At 46.0% G+C, this 17767-nt stretch overlaps 1 protein-coding gene across 2 annotated transcripts in view; it reads right to left on the reverse strand.

The window, feature by feature from the left end:
• UTRN (utrophin) overlaps positions 1–3899 on the reverse strand; it is a 340380-nt gene extending 336481 nt beyond the window's left edge. For both annotated transcript variants that reach the window (XM_072330886.1, XM_072330885.1), the window contains exons 1-2: positions 3763–3899; positions 3378–3532 (exon numbers count right to left, since the gene is read on the reverse strand). In XM_072330886.1, the coding sequence (XP_072186987.1) occupies positions 3378–3456 (79 nt within the window). In that variant the 5' untranslated portion in view covers positions 3457–3532; positions 3763–3899. The remainder of the gene's footprint in view (positions 1–3377; positions 3533–3762) is intronic.
• Positions 3900–17767: the final 13868 nt, after the last annotated feature.

Below are 17767 nucleotides of genomic sequence, written 5' to 3' on the forward strand. Positions count from 1 at the left end.
AATGTAAGGTAGATGAGAATTAAGTTCCTTTCCTTTTAGACAGGAACTCATATCTTTAAATGCACCAGAGGTATACAGTAATCTTCCAGCAATGTTTTTCCTGTCATGTCTTACTGCTTAATTACATATTGCCATTCCAAACTACCACGACAGATTTTAAGCAAGTTCTTCTTTTTTCCATAATTAATCATAGCGAAGATTCATCTGTTCTTCAAGCACGGTGATGACAGCACTGCTTTCACCACTGCAAGGCAATCAGCCCCCAGCACTCCTTCCCAAAAGCAAAGAGGGAAGATCACCTATTTGCACAAGACACTGTTCGAAGATACAAACTGGCTTTGTATGTGTAACTTCATAGCATAGCAGAACAGAAAAACTGCTTTTCCACAGCAAGCAGCCATATAGAGGCACAGGCATAGCACAGACTACGCATATACTAAATATCTAACCCACAAACCCAGCAAAGCCACCCAGCCAGTGAGTCTCCAGCCCTGGCTCACAGGAAGGGAGGCAAACATGAGGCATCCTCCCTTTGGATTATCACAGCAACACAGTTATTTTAGAGGTGGCTTTAGTTGCTGCCGCAGTCTATTCTAAGTGCAGAAGATGTCTCATCAAAACCAGCCTGTATCTGCTGCACTGAGACCATCCAGGGCAGAAAATAAAGGCTAACTGGACAACAGGAAAGTCTTACTCTTTCCTCAGTGTCACAAATTACAGAAGTGAGATCACTGGATAAACCCAACACTTTTCCTTTGCATCGTCAAGCGTTTATCACTTACAACAGCTCCAGCATATAGCACTCCCACAAGCTTTCTTATGGAACACTGAAGGAAAAAGTGTTCTCAACATAATAACATACAAGGATCTTTGTTCAGAAGCACAATTTTATCACTCCTCTGAGGATGAATTAGATAACCTGCACCATTACTTCTGCCATCTGTGAAATCCTGTGATATAGAGGATTGCACAAGTAATACACATAAAATCCCAACCCTCTGTTAATTTATTTTGATTGCTCTATAGAAAAACCATGATTTGCTGCAACACTCTTCTAGTCTTCTCATGATCTGTTGGCAGTTTTCCCGTGACAAGTCATTAAGAAAGAAGTCACACAGCCGGTTCCTCTCATAAGAACGGGTGCAGATGGGCACCACGCAGTCCAGGGCAGTAGCAGAACTCCACAAGTCTTAACTGCATTCTCACAAGAGCAACATTAGATCCACACTCACATTTTCAATAAGCCACCACCGCATTCCTGTCATCTTTAGGACTTTTTTGGTTGCTCCCCAGTTCCCCTAAACAAGACAACTAAAGCAACAATACTTTGAGTCTGATAGGTTGCTAAAGTTTAAGCTTACATGTATTTATAAATATTGTTACCAGCTAAGGGCCTGTCTTTGGAAAACACTTCCATTGCGAATGATTCTTCTTCTTCCAAATTATAACAAGATACTTTAAATGTGTATTTGCACACTCTGTTGATTCACTGCTAGATGTGGTCCACGTTACTGGTTATTATGAGCTTACAGAACAGTAGAATCAGTAAGGTTGATAAAGACCTCTAAGATCACCTAGTCCAACCACTGAGCCATCACCATGCCCACTAACCCACCTCCTTCACTGCCACCTCTAATTGTTTCTTGAATACCTCCAAGGATGGAACACCACTCATTTTCCATTGCAAAAGTAAAGCAGAGACCATAAATCTTAGCTGACTCTGCGCCCTGTGTCCTCAAACAGACGCAGACTCCAGAGATCTCAAATAGCAGCAAGTTACAAGGTAATGCTCCTACTGTTCTCCTGTCACGCAGTGAAGGCCATCCCATGCCAGAGAAATCAGCCCAGCAATAAACAACTCTGTTCATACTGATACTTTAAAAGGAGAAAACACTCTCCTTTCCATGTACCTAAGAAAAATGGAAGCAGAGACAGTAATATCTTCCCCAGTCCTGACAACTGGCCTTTAATTTGCTGCCATGGGTACTGCAGTGAACTTCAGCCCTTTCATTAGGGAATTCCTCCCATGGATTCACTCGATGGGAAAGGTTCAGATCCATTTGTGCTATATAGTGATTACCTTCACAAGCTCACGCACCCAGATCCAAGTCAGAGTACCATGTCTTTTTTTAAAAGACCAACTATATAAAAGCAATCTCTGCTCACAATTGCTTGCATAGCACACAAATCCTTTACCCTTCCAACTCTAAGAACGTAAGTAACTTTCTCATTGAGAGAGAGAAAATTTACAGTGGTTTTAACGAGACATTACAATTGGCCTCCCAAACCCAAACAACAGCAGTCACTGCACCACCTGTGCGTCCAAGGAAAACCTCAAACACAGCCAAGCTCCCTGGGCCGTACCATAGGTGGGTAGCACGCGTTATATACGGGCACACAAACTGTCTGCATGCTGTCCACCAAACCCAGAGCACTGACAGGGTCTGCCTACAGCCACGTAAAGTTGCATCCAAAGCTTTAAAAATAACAGAAGAAAACGTATACAGGCACTACAGCACTCAAAGCTCCAAGACACAAGCGTTCCTTTCCAAAACTGCACTTTCAGAAGTTAAGAGAGACTCCGTTCACCACAGCTCTCATAACAGAAACATCAGGGAACTGTCTATGCAAGCACCCAGTTTCAAATCCACACACGCTCCATCTGACAGATCGAGTCACAGTCAGTGGAGGAGTTACGGATTTTAATGTATGGAACTTTGATATTTTTCGTTTTAGAAAGCACGCTGTGTAAATCACACGTATGGAATAAAACCCTCTGACACGGGTGGCACTCGGCACTTTAAAAGAAAAGAGCCTTTGAGGCTAAAGCCGTGGGCACCCAGATGCCAACCACAGACAGCAGTCTGCCAAGGTGTAAGCAACACACTTCTGCACCTACTGAGTCTCCACTCCTGACTTGAGGATGGCCCCTCACCTCGCCCGGCACCCACCAGAGCCTCAGAAAGACTGAGACATATCAAAACAGAGCACAATCCTCATTAACCTTCATATCTGCCGGAGGAAGCGTCTGAGCCGTGAGCCTCACACGGCTGCTTTATGTGGAGAGGGAAACGCACCGGTTTACTGCCCGGGCACCACGGCGGCACGCAGCACGGCATCGCTGCTCCGTGCGGGATAAGAGCTGCCAACGGCAGGTTGCATAAGAGCACACGGTTATTTACAAAAGCAGAGGTAATTACAACGCGGTAGGTGGATGGCAAACAAACAGACCTGAGTAGCGATTATAAATAAATAAATAACTAAAAATAAAAAGGAGGGAGATAGACGCACAACTCCTGCTACTCAGCGGCGGGACAGCTGCGGGACGCTCCGCGCTCAGGACCCCGTCGAAAGAAGCCGACCGCGCGGCCGCTTACCGGAGCGGGACTTGATGATGTCTCCGAACTCTCCGTGCGACGCGGCGGCCCCCTCCTCGGGCGGGGCGACGCGGGCCATGCCGCCACGCTGCGGCTCCGCTGCCGACGCCGCTAAGCCCCCCGCCGGAAGGCTCCCATGGGTCCCGACTCAGCACCTGGGGGCGAGCAAAGAGGCGGCGTGACACGGCCGCCACACCCCCGCCGCGACCCGGCCCGGAAGGGGGTGCCGGGGGCGGCCCGAAGTCCCGCTCCCACTCGGGGGCGGCCGGTAGGAGGCCGGCCCGCCCGCCCCGGCGCTCCCCGTCCCGGCTCCCCGCTGCGAGGCCCCTTCTCCGGCGGGGAGCCGGGAACGAACTCGGCCCCGTCCCGCCCCAACGCCGCTCACCGCTCGGACACGGTGGCGGGAGCGGCCCCGTTTCCCTCCGCGCGGCTCCTCCCGTCCCGCGGCGCCGACGAAGCCACAACTTTCCTGCCAGCCGCCGCCCCTCCTCCGGCCCGCGCGGCTCCTCCCCCGGCCCCCTTTGTTAGCCGGGCAACGCGGCGGCTGCGGGAGAGCGCCCAGGGCTCGCTCCGAGGGGCGGGGCGGTGGCCGCCGCGGGACACGGCCGGGACGGGGCGGGGCGGGACGCGGCTCCTCCCCCGGCCCCCGCGGCCCCGAGGCCGGGGCTCCCGCGGGGCGGGCGCGGTTCGGCGTGGTCAGCGCGGCCCCGCCCACGGCATCTCCCCGGCCGCACCTGAGCGCCGCCCGGCCCCGCCCCGCGCCTCGGGAGGAGCGCGGGGAGAGCGGTAGTCGGCGCCGGGGTCTGCCGCCCTCCTGCCTAGAGTTGAGGGCCGGGTCGGACGGGGGCCTGGGATGCCCCACCCGGTGGGCGGCAGCCCCGTGCCCGCGGGAGGGGGCTGCGTTCGGGTGAGCTTTAAGGCCCTTCCAACCCAAGGGCTCCGTGAAACGACGATGAGGTGTATTTCAGCCTGAGCTGTGACACTCAGCCACATCTTCCCGTTTCCCATAAAGAAAAGAAATACAAGCAGGCGGTCCCGGCCGGAGCGCGGCCCTGCGTGAGCGGCTGGCGTCCCGCCGAGGCTGCGCCAGGCAGCGGCACCCTGCGATCCACGGGCTGCGGGGGGAAGCTGCCGCGTCCCATTGCCGAGCTCTCTCCGTGCGTCTAAGCCCAGGGCCCTAATTTTGATAAGCTCGTTCTGAAAGCACCTACAGATTATTTGGAAGGACGTTTCAGTTTACCCTGATGGCGTCTCCTTTTTCTTCTTTAGGCAGGAAGCATCACTTTCTCCTTCGAGCTGCGGAAAGGCAATAGAATGAGGAGGCTGAACGCTACCTCGGAGAAGCGGCAGAACTCATTTTCCCGGTGCGCTTCAGACGTGCCTCTTCCCACAGCAATGCTCGCTCTGCTGCTGATCAAAGTCTGAGCTTTCCCAGCTAGTTACCGAGGCTGTCGGCTTCTCAGTTGCAAGTGCTGTAATGTTTATATTCGGGTCTTTAGGCACAATGTCCGTCGAGGAAATAAAGAAAAAAGATGGGAAAAAAGAAAAAATATAGGAAAATAAAAGCCTCTGAAGCCCTTGTGTGTCTTTAAGAAGGCAAAGACAAGTGGAATGCAGAAAAAGAAACCGAGAAGAAATGTGCTGAGATGTGGAGCCCTTGAACTCTGACCTGAGAGTAAATAACACCTCGTTCCATAATGCATGGAAACAAGAGAGTTGCGAGACGAAGTGTGCCTTGCCTCGGCTCCTTGTCTTTGCTCTCAGCATTTCTATGTTTGGAAAACACCCATAACTGATAGGATTGCCACAGCCAAGAATTCCGTGTATCTCATTACCTGGGACTGACAGCTATCGTAATAATAACGCCTGTTCATTTATTGGTGTTTTGTCATCATTTCAGAAAACCGCTGTATATTTAGGAAGAGGGGAGATACCAAACAGATAGCTGTGTCAGGAGACTGTCCCGTATATCCCACCCCACATACCCCGGTGTGCCATCACTCCCAAGTACCAGGCTCAGCACGCTGTCGCTCTGCGGACACTTCCTACACTACCTGCATCCCAATCGACATAACAGCTCCTTGCTGCCTCTGTGTCACACCAGCTGCTCAGAACAAGTCCCTCCCTGTTCCCGTTACCTCTCGTCGGAAGGAAAAACTATAGGAAAAAAACAAAACACAAGACATTAATTAAAAGTTATTTCTCTGTATGTTTCCTCTGTGAGGAAAATCGTCCTTGGGTTGGTTCTATCCGTGACTCCTCCGGCAGCACCTTTCCCAGTAGTCAGTATACCAGAGAGCCGTCCTTACCTTGTTCCTCCTCCTTTCTTTTCCTGTAATCTAAGTGCCTGAGAATTCTCTTTATTGTTCGACTAATTATCTGAAATACTGAAAATCAGCCCTAGCACTTGGTTTTTTCTAAAGGTGGGCACAGCATTTCCTACCTTCACTTGCTCAGTCGGGAACCTGATTTTAACATTAGGTGGCTTATTTTTAGTTGAAGCTTGGCTGCCTTTGCGTATAAACTCCCTCGGAGCTCCTCTACATCACTCATCTTGTTAATATTTAATGTACTTTTGTTCCATCACTTTTTCCACTGCTCCTGCTCACCACTGTTACCCGGGGCTGCCAGGGACATGGATTTGGAGCAGCCTTGGCCATCCACCTCCCTAAGCCCCACAGCAGCAAGCCTGGCCCTGCTGCCTCGCTTCCAGCTGCAGTGAGGAACGCAACCAACTCCTTTCTTGCATGGGAGATGCTGCAGACATGACCCCATCTCGCTTCCTTACAGCCACCCCATCCAGCAGCACCCACTTACACTTCTTGATGAAACTCAGAACTGTTTTTGCCACAGAGAGCAAACCTCATGTCAGGAAGCTCCTGGTACAGAAAACAAAGGGGTGGGCCTACAGCCCAACAAACAGACCAGGCTGGGGGTAGAGCGCCCTTCAAGCAAAGTGCCCGTCACCTTCACCACCATGTTTCCATCTGGTCACCCCTGCATCGTTTGCGTGACTATACTTCCATATCCATAAGTCAGCACGTGAATCTTCAGAGGTTCTCTCAACTCTATTTTTACCATCTCATTAGATTAGATACATCTATTGATTAGATCAGAATCCAGGCAATTTTGTGCGCATAAAGTACACTGGAACTTTGTATCCTAAGTTTCAGCCATTTTTAATAGCTTCATTATAAAACCCCCCAAAATTACCCTGTATTAATAGAAATGCTGACATCCTTTTAACCGCAGCGACATTAATTGCAGCCACCATAATTTATCATCATTCTGAAGAATATAACCCTAGAAGTACATTAAACAAGAGTGCATTAATGAACAATTACAGTGATCAATTTACCCTCCTGACATAACTCTAAGCTGGAGCAGAAAACCACCATCATCAAAAAGACAGAAACCCTTGGTCAACATTGTGCTGCCACAGTCTGCAAGGGCAGGTGACAGCAGTGAGTCAGTCACTCTTGGTACAAACTGTTTCCTGTTTTGGGGGGTTTTGCTTTGTTTTGTTTTTGCGATGCTTCACCCTCCTTTGAACAGCAGTACTACCTACCAGCACAGGTTTGTTTAGTGGCCAAATGAATACATGCATATGGCTTTGACAATAGCAGTGTTTATCAGATAGTGGAACTGGAGGGAATGGTTTCAAGCTGTGGCAGGAGAGATTCAGGCTGGACATTAGGAAATATTACTTCTCAGAAAGGATGGTCAGGCACTTTAATGGACTGCCCAGGGAGGCGGTGGAGTCACCGACCCTGGGGGTGTTCAAGGAACAATTGGATGTTGTGTTGAGGGACATGGTTTAGTGGGAGCTATTGGTAATAGGTGAACGGTTGGACTGGATGATCTTTTAGGTCTTTTCCAGCCTTGGTGATTCTGTGATTCTATGATAAGTAACAGCATCAGTTTTTCAATTAAACCATACATTAGTCAGAGAGGCCGTCTGGAAACATTCTCAAAAGGAAAGCACTCACCACTCTGCACTCTTTTATTTCAAAGGCAGGCAGTAGGAGAAGATGACATTTATTCCTTACAAAACATACAAAGCATTCTGTGAATCTTCCCAATATACAATGAATACAAACTGATTTAAACAACAACAGCAAAAGCAAGTGCAACAAATATACTTTTCCACAAATGACCATGACTTTTTAATTTTGCCCGACATTAGACCAGGCAATCCGGTACATGTCACTATTTCTTTGCTGTATCCTGGTAAATAATCATAGCAGATGTTTTGTACTTGCCCCCTTAAGAAGTTTCCCAAACAGAAGAATAATTTAAGATATTACACACGAGATCGCTCAGGTGTTAATAAAAATCTCTTTCTGCTGCAGAAGATGGTTCATTAACTTCCATACCAGGATGGTGGCACAGCCCTGCCCACCAAAAGCAGCAGCAACCCTTGCACAGACTGCACTTGGTAGACTGTGGCTTTTACCCTCCTGAATCATGCAAGGACACGGGTGGTTACCAAGGTGGACGAGAGCCAACCTAGAAATTCCTTGGCATTGATCTCCGCAGCTGCGGTCCAGAAGCTGCATAGCTGCTCTCACAGCCCTGAACAGATGTTCACAGATTTGGCCTCTAGCAAGGAGAAGTCTGACCAGGATATGCCATATCTACCAACACATCCCTTCAGAAAACCCCACTTTAGTTGCACACACGACTACTTATTGGCATCATATTTTCAAAACGTGAGCTGGCAGGTGCTCTACAGGCCATGGCATTGGACAAAGTGCGTGCACACATCTCTGTGCTGCCTGAGTCACCTTGCTTTGCACCGCTTCACACTTTCATGCTTGTTTCAAGAAAAGCTGGCCTGAGTAAAGACAGTGACCACCATCAGAAGGGCCTGGCTTAAACTCTGCAGTTCTTCAGGGAGTGGGAGTGCGTCTAAGAGATGTTTGTCAGATCCTAGTTAAATAACTGCTGTGTTAGAATCTCTGTGGGCAGTAATTATTGTTCCATTTTCTTCTATTAGGCAGTCCTGAATGGAGCCATGAAAATTGCTTTGAAATCACAGCAGACAAAAGAGGAAACTTTTGGACATCGTTTATTTTCGGATGTTCCAAACCAAAGCTATCTTCCAAATCAAAAAAGAAGCCCGGCCCTGCCAAGTCCCTAATCACTGAAACGAAGAGAGAGACCACAAAACTGAATGAAAAGATGATTTAAACAATTTTCCCACTCAGAAAATGCCTTTTTTGGAATTACCGTCAAAAGAAAATGAGGGAGCATCAAAAAGCCTTAATGCATCAGTGCTGTATCTAACTGGAGGTGGCATGCAGAGGCCAAGAGCTTGGGAAGGGAACAACTCAAAACTTGTATCTCAGAAAATAAGAAGTCCTACTGGTATATATAAAGAATTTTCCAAGCACATTAGACCAAGATTTTTCTTACAGCGTCCACTATACCGTGCCATTATAACATAACTGTAACATAATACCCAAGCATGCACTTACACTTGAAGCACTTACAGACTAATCTTAAAAACATTTACCAGGTACACCAGAGGCAGATTATTTATAGCACAGTAGTACCAAAGGGCTCCGCCAGGACGAGCTGCCATAGCGAGAGAGAAAATATAAACAAGGAGCAGCAAAGTCCCTCAACCGGAGAAAGCGTGTCTAAGCTGGGGCAGGAGCAAAACTCTGCCCCTGTCATCAAGCAGATTTAGCTACTGTTGGCACAAATGCACGTTTAAAATACAAATGCATCAAAGCCTGGGAGCTTCAGAGTTTAAATCTAGTCTGAAATACGAGGCTGTGAATGTGTACAATTAGTGAAGACAGCTGAGGGGGGAAAAAAACAACTTAAGCAAATCTTCTGAAACATTTGTTATGAAATATAAAATCATCTGCCCTTGCCCCGAAGTAGCAACCACCAGCTGGCAGTGCTCTGCCAGCACAGAACAGAAATGGTCGTGACAAGGGGGTGTGAAGCAGGGAGGTGCAGAAGGACAAAAGAGTAACAGTTTAAGGGAGTCTATGGTGTGTTCTGGATGCAAATGTCTGCAGGAGAATTTCACTGGGGTTACCAATTGCAGCAGCCCAGTTCTCAGCAGGGATCCCTGAGAGTTCAGCCCCACCTTGTTCTTACTGTCCCTTAAAGCTCACCTTCACTGTAGTAATCTATCATGTAGTGTGCACGGTACTGAAGTCCACACAGTGCTATTCAGCAGTGTTTCTTCCCTCAGGAACTGGGAATTTACTTTTCCATAGAAAGAGCTATGCTATTTTGAGTGTGGAATGAGGTGTGTGACTGCTCCTGTACACGTCCTGCTCTTAAAAAGAGAAGCAAATGCCTGGATGCCTTTTCCATGCAGCGCTGAGGCCAAAAGGGTCTTCTTTGCCAAAAACAACCAATGCAGCCTCAATTATGTGTTAATGCAACACAGAGAGAACTATTAAAATTCCCAGTTAGGATTGTCACGGTAGGCCCCAGGATGGATGCTATGAGGTGGCCAGAGCCTGCTCCACTGACAACACTTGGTGCAGAGGTGCTTTAAGTGAGATTGCCTCCAGCAGTGTCTGCCAAGCCCTACAGGAGCAGGAATGGCCTTCAGAGGCCAGCAGATAGAGCCAACTAGATTCATCAGCAGCTCCTCGCCTCCTGGTATATCCTGGGTCTCTGTTACAGCTGCTGGTAAGCCAGGCTCCTGCCGTGTGTCCTCTATGTACCTGCCTGGACACAAATTCTAACTACAGCAGGTCAAAACTACAAACCCAACTTCTGAAGCTGACGACTCTGAATTTATATGCCATTAAAATATTCTGCCCGCTTCAAAGAACAAATGATTTGTGAAAACTAACCATTTCTTTATAAAATATCCCATGTGCAAAAGCATGCTGACATCTCAGGGCAATAGAGCGAAATAGGCAGCGTGTTATAAAATCCTCCACCGAGGCCAACAGAAGATAAAGCATGCAGCAGGGGGACAAACACCATGGGTGGAAAACCCTGAGCCTCACAACGAAGTGGGTAAGAGCTGCTTTGGCCTCCGCTATCTTTGATACAAGTAAACCAACTGAATGGTTCTTTTCTTTTTAAATAGCTGTTGCCCTTGTTTGTAATGTTATTAAATGCCACAAATCATACAACAGGCTTCCCTCCGTTTCCCTACTCCACATCTTTTTCCCACGAAAAATCTAAGCCTGGATGGTTGGGGCTTTTTTTTTTTAGGTACAGCAACAAATAATGATAAATAAACAGAGCACGGGAGCACTAGCAATGGGAAAGGATCCTTACCAAATTAGAAGATGAAAAAATGTAGGAAAACAAAACCTGTTCAGCAATCATTGAGGAAGCCTACGAGTCCTGGAGCTGATGTAGAAAACCTGTAAAGCCAAGGATTGCTTTTCGCCTTTAGGATACACTTTCAAACTCAGCCAAAGCTGTCGCCAGTAATTAAGGTAGTAATTTTTGAGTGCTCCCCCCCCCATGTACATTCAGGATTACATCATTTCAGCATGAGCTTTATGATTAAACAACACAACTTTATCTGCAGAGTATTTCAGTGGGCGGTGAAGTGATTCAGTGGCTCTCTGCATTTCCCTCCCAGGGCCTCCCTTCCCAGTGTTCCACGATCAGCTTGGCTGAGTTCAGATTTTCTTCTCATCATTGCTCGGTGCAGCAAGAAAGGAACAACCATTGAGGATCCCTGCATCACCACCCTGCAGCATGACAGCAGCAGAAGCACCTGTGTGTCCCTCACACAGCACAGGCTCAGTGGGATGGCACCACTCCAAGCCTCGGCTTTACCAGGTTTGGCCCCAGCCCCCTATTAAGGCTGTTGTGAGTGTTAAGCCCTACTTTTTCTTCCTTAGCAGTTATTTTCCATCAAGTGTTTCACCTGGAAACCTTCCTGCACCAGTACAGGCAGAAAGCAATCTGGGAGAGAGCCCCAAAAAAGACATCAGGCTCTGTGTGTGTCAGACACCCCCAGTAACTTAGCTGTTCTCTCACAGCTGTGGGGCACTGGAAAACCAAACCAGCTGGCAGTGGTGTTCCTGCTGGCACCCACAGCTCCATCCCTCTCACACTAGCACAAATAAGCTTTTTACAGAGGCCTCGATGGCCTTCAGTGCCTGCTCCTTCCTTATTTACAGGAAGGCTCTGAGGTTTAGTCTGGGGAGGGCTACAGATTGCAAGGGAGCTTCAGGGGAGTAATTTTTTTTCCACAAAACATATGTTGCAAGGCATCCTCAAGAGAGTCTGCTTTCTGAATTATTTAACCTTCCCTGAAAACTTCACTGCCCTGACTCCCTTGACTGTGGAAGCTTTATCTTCACCTTTCATGGCCTTTGTAATCCACATTGCTCCTCAACAGCTTGATTGCTTTGGATTTGTAGAGACAATGAGCTGGCAACTTGCAAGGCCAGGCAGGCATCCAGAGAAGCAGCTCCATGACACGGCTGAGCCAGACAGCAGCTGCCAGCCAAATAGATGCTCCCTCTCTTCTCACCTGCGTGTTTCTACTGGGTCTGCTTCTCCAGCACAGCTGTTCAGCTGACTCCAAAGGAAACTGCTTCAGCACTGAGAGCAGCAGCGGGAGAGTGTTGCTAAGGGCAGAGAAGGATAAAGCATTACCCCTTCTGGCCTCCATTTAAACCCACTCAACCATTAAACTGCACCATGGAAGAAGTAGAATCAAAGGATCACAGAATCATTAAGGTTGACAAAGACGTTAAAGATCATCCAGTCCAACCATCAGCCCATCACCACCATGGCCACATCTCTCAGTGCCACATCTATGCATTTCTGGACACCTCCAGGGATGGTGACTCCACCACCTCCCTGGGCAGCCTGTTCCAAAACCTCTGTACCCTTTCTGAGAAGAAATTTTTCCTAATATCCAACCTGAAAAGTATAACGAGATTCAAAGAGATTGGAAATAGATTTTATTGGACCAACTAAGGCACTGAGAAAAAGCAGACAAGTTTTCATGCACCAAAGAAAAGCAAGAAGCAGTTTCTTCCATGACAGAACAGCACCTGGTACAAAATGCTAGTAATAACAGTATGGAAATGGGGTGAAAAGCATTACAGAAGAAATCGTCCCAAGATTCTCATCAAATAAAAAAACTCTTACATTATCCATGCTGGGATAACCTGGGACACTTCTGAATTTGGCAAACCGTGCACATGCCATGATGAAATTGCTTCTGTTTTAAAACAGTCCTGCATTATGGCAGGATGAGCTGAGTTTCTAGAAAGATTTCTAGTCTTAAATTACAGCGTTAGATAGAACTGCGGCATTAAGATTTCATTTTAATGAAACTGCCATTAATGTTTTACCTAACGTAAGCCAATTTTCTATTTCACTAGGAAAATGTATCCTGTCATACCCTGTATTTTATTCCATTGAACTAAGAAAATTCTATACTACTTCCCCCCCCCCCTCTTCAAGACAACTCGGTGCATTTCTTTAATGAAACAGATGAACACTTGCCTTTTTTGTTTTTATTTTTTAACATGATTGTATTTTTATCAAGAGTAAAACTGAGGAATCTCTGTGCTAACTTAATTGGAAGAAATAACTATCTATCAGAGAGACAGAAACATACAGCTCCACTACTTCATGGATTAGAAGTCATTGTCAAATTGAGGTTACACTGGGTGGGACAGCATTACAAGAGTTTAAAACATGAGAACAGCATTCTTCATATGGCTGTTTGCAGCTAACACAGTGGGTGGGATTCCCAGAGGAAATTATCGAATACTGTTACCATATGTTAAAATAACATCAGTTGGAAGTCCCAAAAGCTATAATCGTTTATAGGAATCTGCCCGAACAACTGGAATGCTGAGAAGCAATTGTTTTAATGACAAACTCTTCACACGGCACGCATCAAATGCTCACATCATCAATTAAAAATCAAAATAAAAACCAAAGGCGGCTTTGTAACAAGTAGAAAACACAAATAAAGGTAAACAGAAGAATGAAAACAACTACGATGCACAGTACATTCTGACAATCCTTTCCAAGAAGCTATCAGGATTATTTCTCTATTCCTCCCTTCTTGTCTTTAGAGACTGGACGTGTGTGGAATGCACAGTGTTTTATCTAGAAGTGCCAAATCGCTTAAAACACCAGACCTTTGATCTCTCTGACCTGAAGTGAGAGCAGCAGAACTTCAGCATTCAACATCATTACCTGTGGCACACTTGCAGTAACGAACACATAAGCGTGTTGCAACTCTGAATGACTCAGTAAGTTATACAAATGTGAGGCCAGGTGTGAGGACTAAGTCATATGGAATCAAGCTTTTTATAAAGAAACACCTGCAAGAAGGGTGTTTCTTACAGTAGCTATGTCATACATTAACTATGAAGTTAAACGAATGGCTGTGTATCTGTTTTTAAGATGCCAGCTATGGATATTCAGTCAGGAGTCCTGAAAAGATCTCTCTCTAAATGCAGCATTTGACTAAGTTACAGAGTATATACACAAAAACAGCACTCAGTCTTGACAGCTTTGTCACATGTGCATTTGGCATGAGAACTGGATGCAGGTAGGCATCACAAACCACAACAAAACACCTGCTGTGCATGCACTTGTTTCCATGAACCCTACCACCACCAGCCTCAGCTTGCACAGAAGGCAAACTTCCTCGGTGGAAGCATGGGAAGAAGAAACTAGGAGGCAGGATCAACTGAACCACTGTGCCTTCATTCCGATGATGGTGGTGGTCAGTCATCTATCAGAAGCCACCAACACTCAGTGAGTGAGATGGTCTTTGATATGATCAAAGAAGGCTACATGCCAGGAACAAACGTTCCTCTGGGAAAGCAGTTGATCTGAAAACCTGGGAAAGATATTTAACTGCAAAGTGATAGAGCTCAGAGCCTGGGTGAACAAGAGACAACAGCCTTGAGTCACAAGAGAAAACAGCCAACTTCCATAAATAGTTCCACTTCTAGTGGAGTCTGACTGGTTTGCTGTGCCCCGGGGCTGCACTCTGCTTCTGTGTAATGCAGAATAGCCAGAAGCCACGCACGTTTCCCAGACTTTGTGCCAATGCTCTTAATATATAGGCAGCCTTCAGACCCCCTGAATTGTGATCACAGGTGATTATGAAGGCATCAGATTCCCACTGCAAATCACGCTCTGCTCCCTTCTCCCATGAGAAGTCTGAAGGCTGGATGGTAATTTCTACTAATGACCAAGGACCTGACTGGCCACCCCTCCAGCTTTCTGGGGACATTCACACTGACCAGAAAACTGCTGGACCGTCAGCAACTTCTCTGGGCAAAAAGAAGGGTAGATCAGCACAAAAGCACCATTCAAAGGAGTGAATTATCCCACTGACCGTGCCAGGAGTACCATACTGAAAATGCAGAACTGTTACAAAGCACATTAAGGTTTTAACTGCACCTCTCTCACTAACCTGCACAGAGAACTCAACTCAGACATGGTAGCTAAGCCACAGAATTTGTTTCCTTCCTCAAAACCCTGAGAGAAACACACTTCTGCCACCTAACAGAGAAACAGTGCAATGGTTCAGTAACTGAGCCATACAGACATGTAAGTGAGGAGTCACATCGCCCAGCCTGCTGGCCCCTGACCAGCTCTTCTGGCCTTTCTGTATCAGAACTGGCTGTATCTGTGAAAGGGGTAGCACTGCTGCCTGCAAGACACTTCATCCCTTTCGGGAACTGCTTGAACCCACAGACTAAATCTGGGATTTAGTACCACATATCATAAAGGATAAGTCAAGAACTGAAAGAGAAGTGACACAGAAGATGAATTTGTTTGCATGTTCAGAGCCTGACCTATCCTGCAAACAGTCACCTGAAATGCATCAGGGCTTCTGTGTAAAACACAAAGGAAAGAATCCAAGTGCTTTTTTCCAAAAGTCATGCAGCTCAACCTTGTTAATGTTAATGGGGCCCTTATTTTTCAAACAGTCAAGATTAAGAGTTGTATTTCACTTCTCCCTTGCACAAAGTTACAGCCAGTCTAGTCTTTGCAACTCTACAAATTCCTAAGAATTCATTATTTAAATGACCTGGTGATACGGGAGAAGGGCTTTCCAAAGAGCTTACAACCTATGACTCTTTCTTTCTGTAGAGGCTAAAACTGCTTATGCATTATTTCTTGTTTCTTTTTTTTTAATATAGATTTGTCTCATTGCATCTCCTAATACTATAATGCCTCTTAAAAATCCCTGTGACATAGGGAAAACACTGTAATCCTGCTTTTGCACAGCAACTCTGCCAAACCCTATACTCTTTAAGGGCCATAATGGAATTTTGCTGGAGCTGCTTACATTTTCAATTTCATTTTGTGCTGGTTTGAAGATCAATAGAGGGAGGTGATGTTGAGGCACAGTCATTTTAAGAATATAACTATTGTGCCGACACCACAGTTTTCATTATATAAGCAGGCTTCCGTGCCTGTCCAAAACTTCAGTGATAAACAATATGCTTACATTAACTGTCACAGGATTAGCGTTCTTGAATTTATATCCATAAACACTGGCTGCAGTAACAGAGCTAATAGAGTATATCCTCGAAAGTGACTCACGCGAGTCCCTCCCTGTGGGAAGTCAGCTATCTAGTTAAGAATTAACTGAGCTATATTTTTACATGGATATTGATATGAATGAAATAAGCCTTTAAATTGAACAAATGGCTACAAAAATAAGTTGCTGAAAAAAAGACAGTGTTTTGGTTGTTTTTTTTTAGGCAAAGCAATGACTTATGCATACGGACCAGAGCAGGTACCTGCATATATAGCGGTGGTCAGGGATGCTGATTCAGAAATACCCAACCAGAAATACTGGTTTACAGATAACCTGCAGTCAGTAACTCCTTGGTTAGCTCCAAATGTCTCCCTCCAGAGATATTATCTCTGAGGTTTTGTCTGCAAAGGAAGCTGAATGCTTTAATTATACCAGAACATACTTACAACCTGGGAAGTAGTAATGCCAACATTATTAATGACCAACAGAAGATAAAAGGAACGATGTAAAGCACATCACTAAGTATGCACATCCCAATCTAACAGTATCTTAATATAGTATTTCTGGTTTAAAATTAATAATAAAATAAAATAAATCAGCATTTCAACATAGTTAAGGTTAAAATTAAGGCTCATTCTTGGTTGTAAAGACAAGTCTGCTAGGCATTTTCAAACTGGCTCAAGAGGACCTTCAGAGGCTGCTTTTCTGGGATGTTCTTACAGTGAGAGTGAGGCAAGTCTCTTCTCACTAGTGACAAGTGACAGGACGAGGGGAAATGGCCTCAAGTTGTGCCAGGGCAAGTTTAGGTTGGATATTAGGAAGCACTTCTTTACAGAAAGGGTAGTTAGGTACTGGAATAGGCTCCCCAGGGAGGTGGTTGAATCGCCATCCCTGGATGTGTTTAAGAGCCTTCTGGATGTGGTGCTCAGGGATATGATTTAGCGGAGGGTTTTTAGAGTTAGGGTACTATGGTTAGGCTGCAGTTGGACTTGATGATCTTCAGGGTCTTTTCCAACCTGGGTAATTCTATGATTCTATGTGGGTACCACCAACATGCACATTAATATCAGTTAACACATTCTCTACAGATCTCAACCTAAAATGGGTACTTTCTGAAACTAGTGAAATCCCTCTTGAAAACAACCTACCAAGAAAAGTAATAGAAGCAGGCATAGGAAAAGATTTTCTGACCACAATAAAAAGCTCTAAAAGAAGCCGACTACAACGCTGAGATGCTCAATTCCACCCTTACTCACAGAATCATAGAATTGCAGGGGTTGGAAGGGACCTCCAGAGATCATCGAGTCCAACCCCCCTGCCAAAGCAGGCTCCCTACACCATGTCGCACAGGTAGGTGTCCAGGCGGGTCTTGAATTCATCTCCAGAGAAGGAGACTCCACAACCCCCCTGGGCAGCCTGTTCCAGTGCTCCGTCACCCTCACTGTAAAGAAGCTCTTGTGCACATTAGTGCAGAACTTCCTATGCTCCAGTTTCTGGCCATTTCCCCTTGTCCTGTCTAAATACACTCTACTGCAGGTGCCAGTCAGTACTCCAGGTACTCCAGTCAAGAAAATTGACTTTATCACATGCATGATGTTTCTATGTTTTATATACTGGGAGGCATTAACTACTTTCTCCTCTCACAGGAATCTGGCTCGTGCATTCATACAATATCATTCTAACCCTATCCAATCATTCTTTTGCTTTTGTAGAAACATATTTTGTTTGGGAGGGCTGGACAAGCAGATATAATAAAAGTAATAATAAAGAAAGAAATAACCCTGAATCTACTTGCTTTCAGTATCTCTTCTTTACTGATGTGACAAGTGTCTTTTGGGGCAGTTCATCAGCATGAATGCAGTACAACAGGTTAGGCATGTTTTTCATAGAACACCCTAGGATTTGT

Source organism: Excalfactoria chinensis, chromosome 3 (assembly GCF_039878825.1).
Source record: "Excalfactoria chinensis isolate bCotChi1 chromosome 3, bCotChi1.hap2, whole genome shotgun sequence".
NCBI classification, from domain to species: domain Eukaryota; kingdom Metazoa; phylum Chordata; class Aves; order Galliformes; family Phasianidae; genus Excalfactoria; species Excalfactoria chinensis.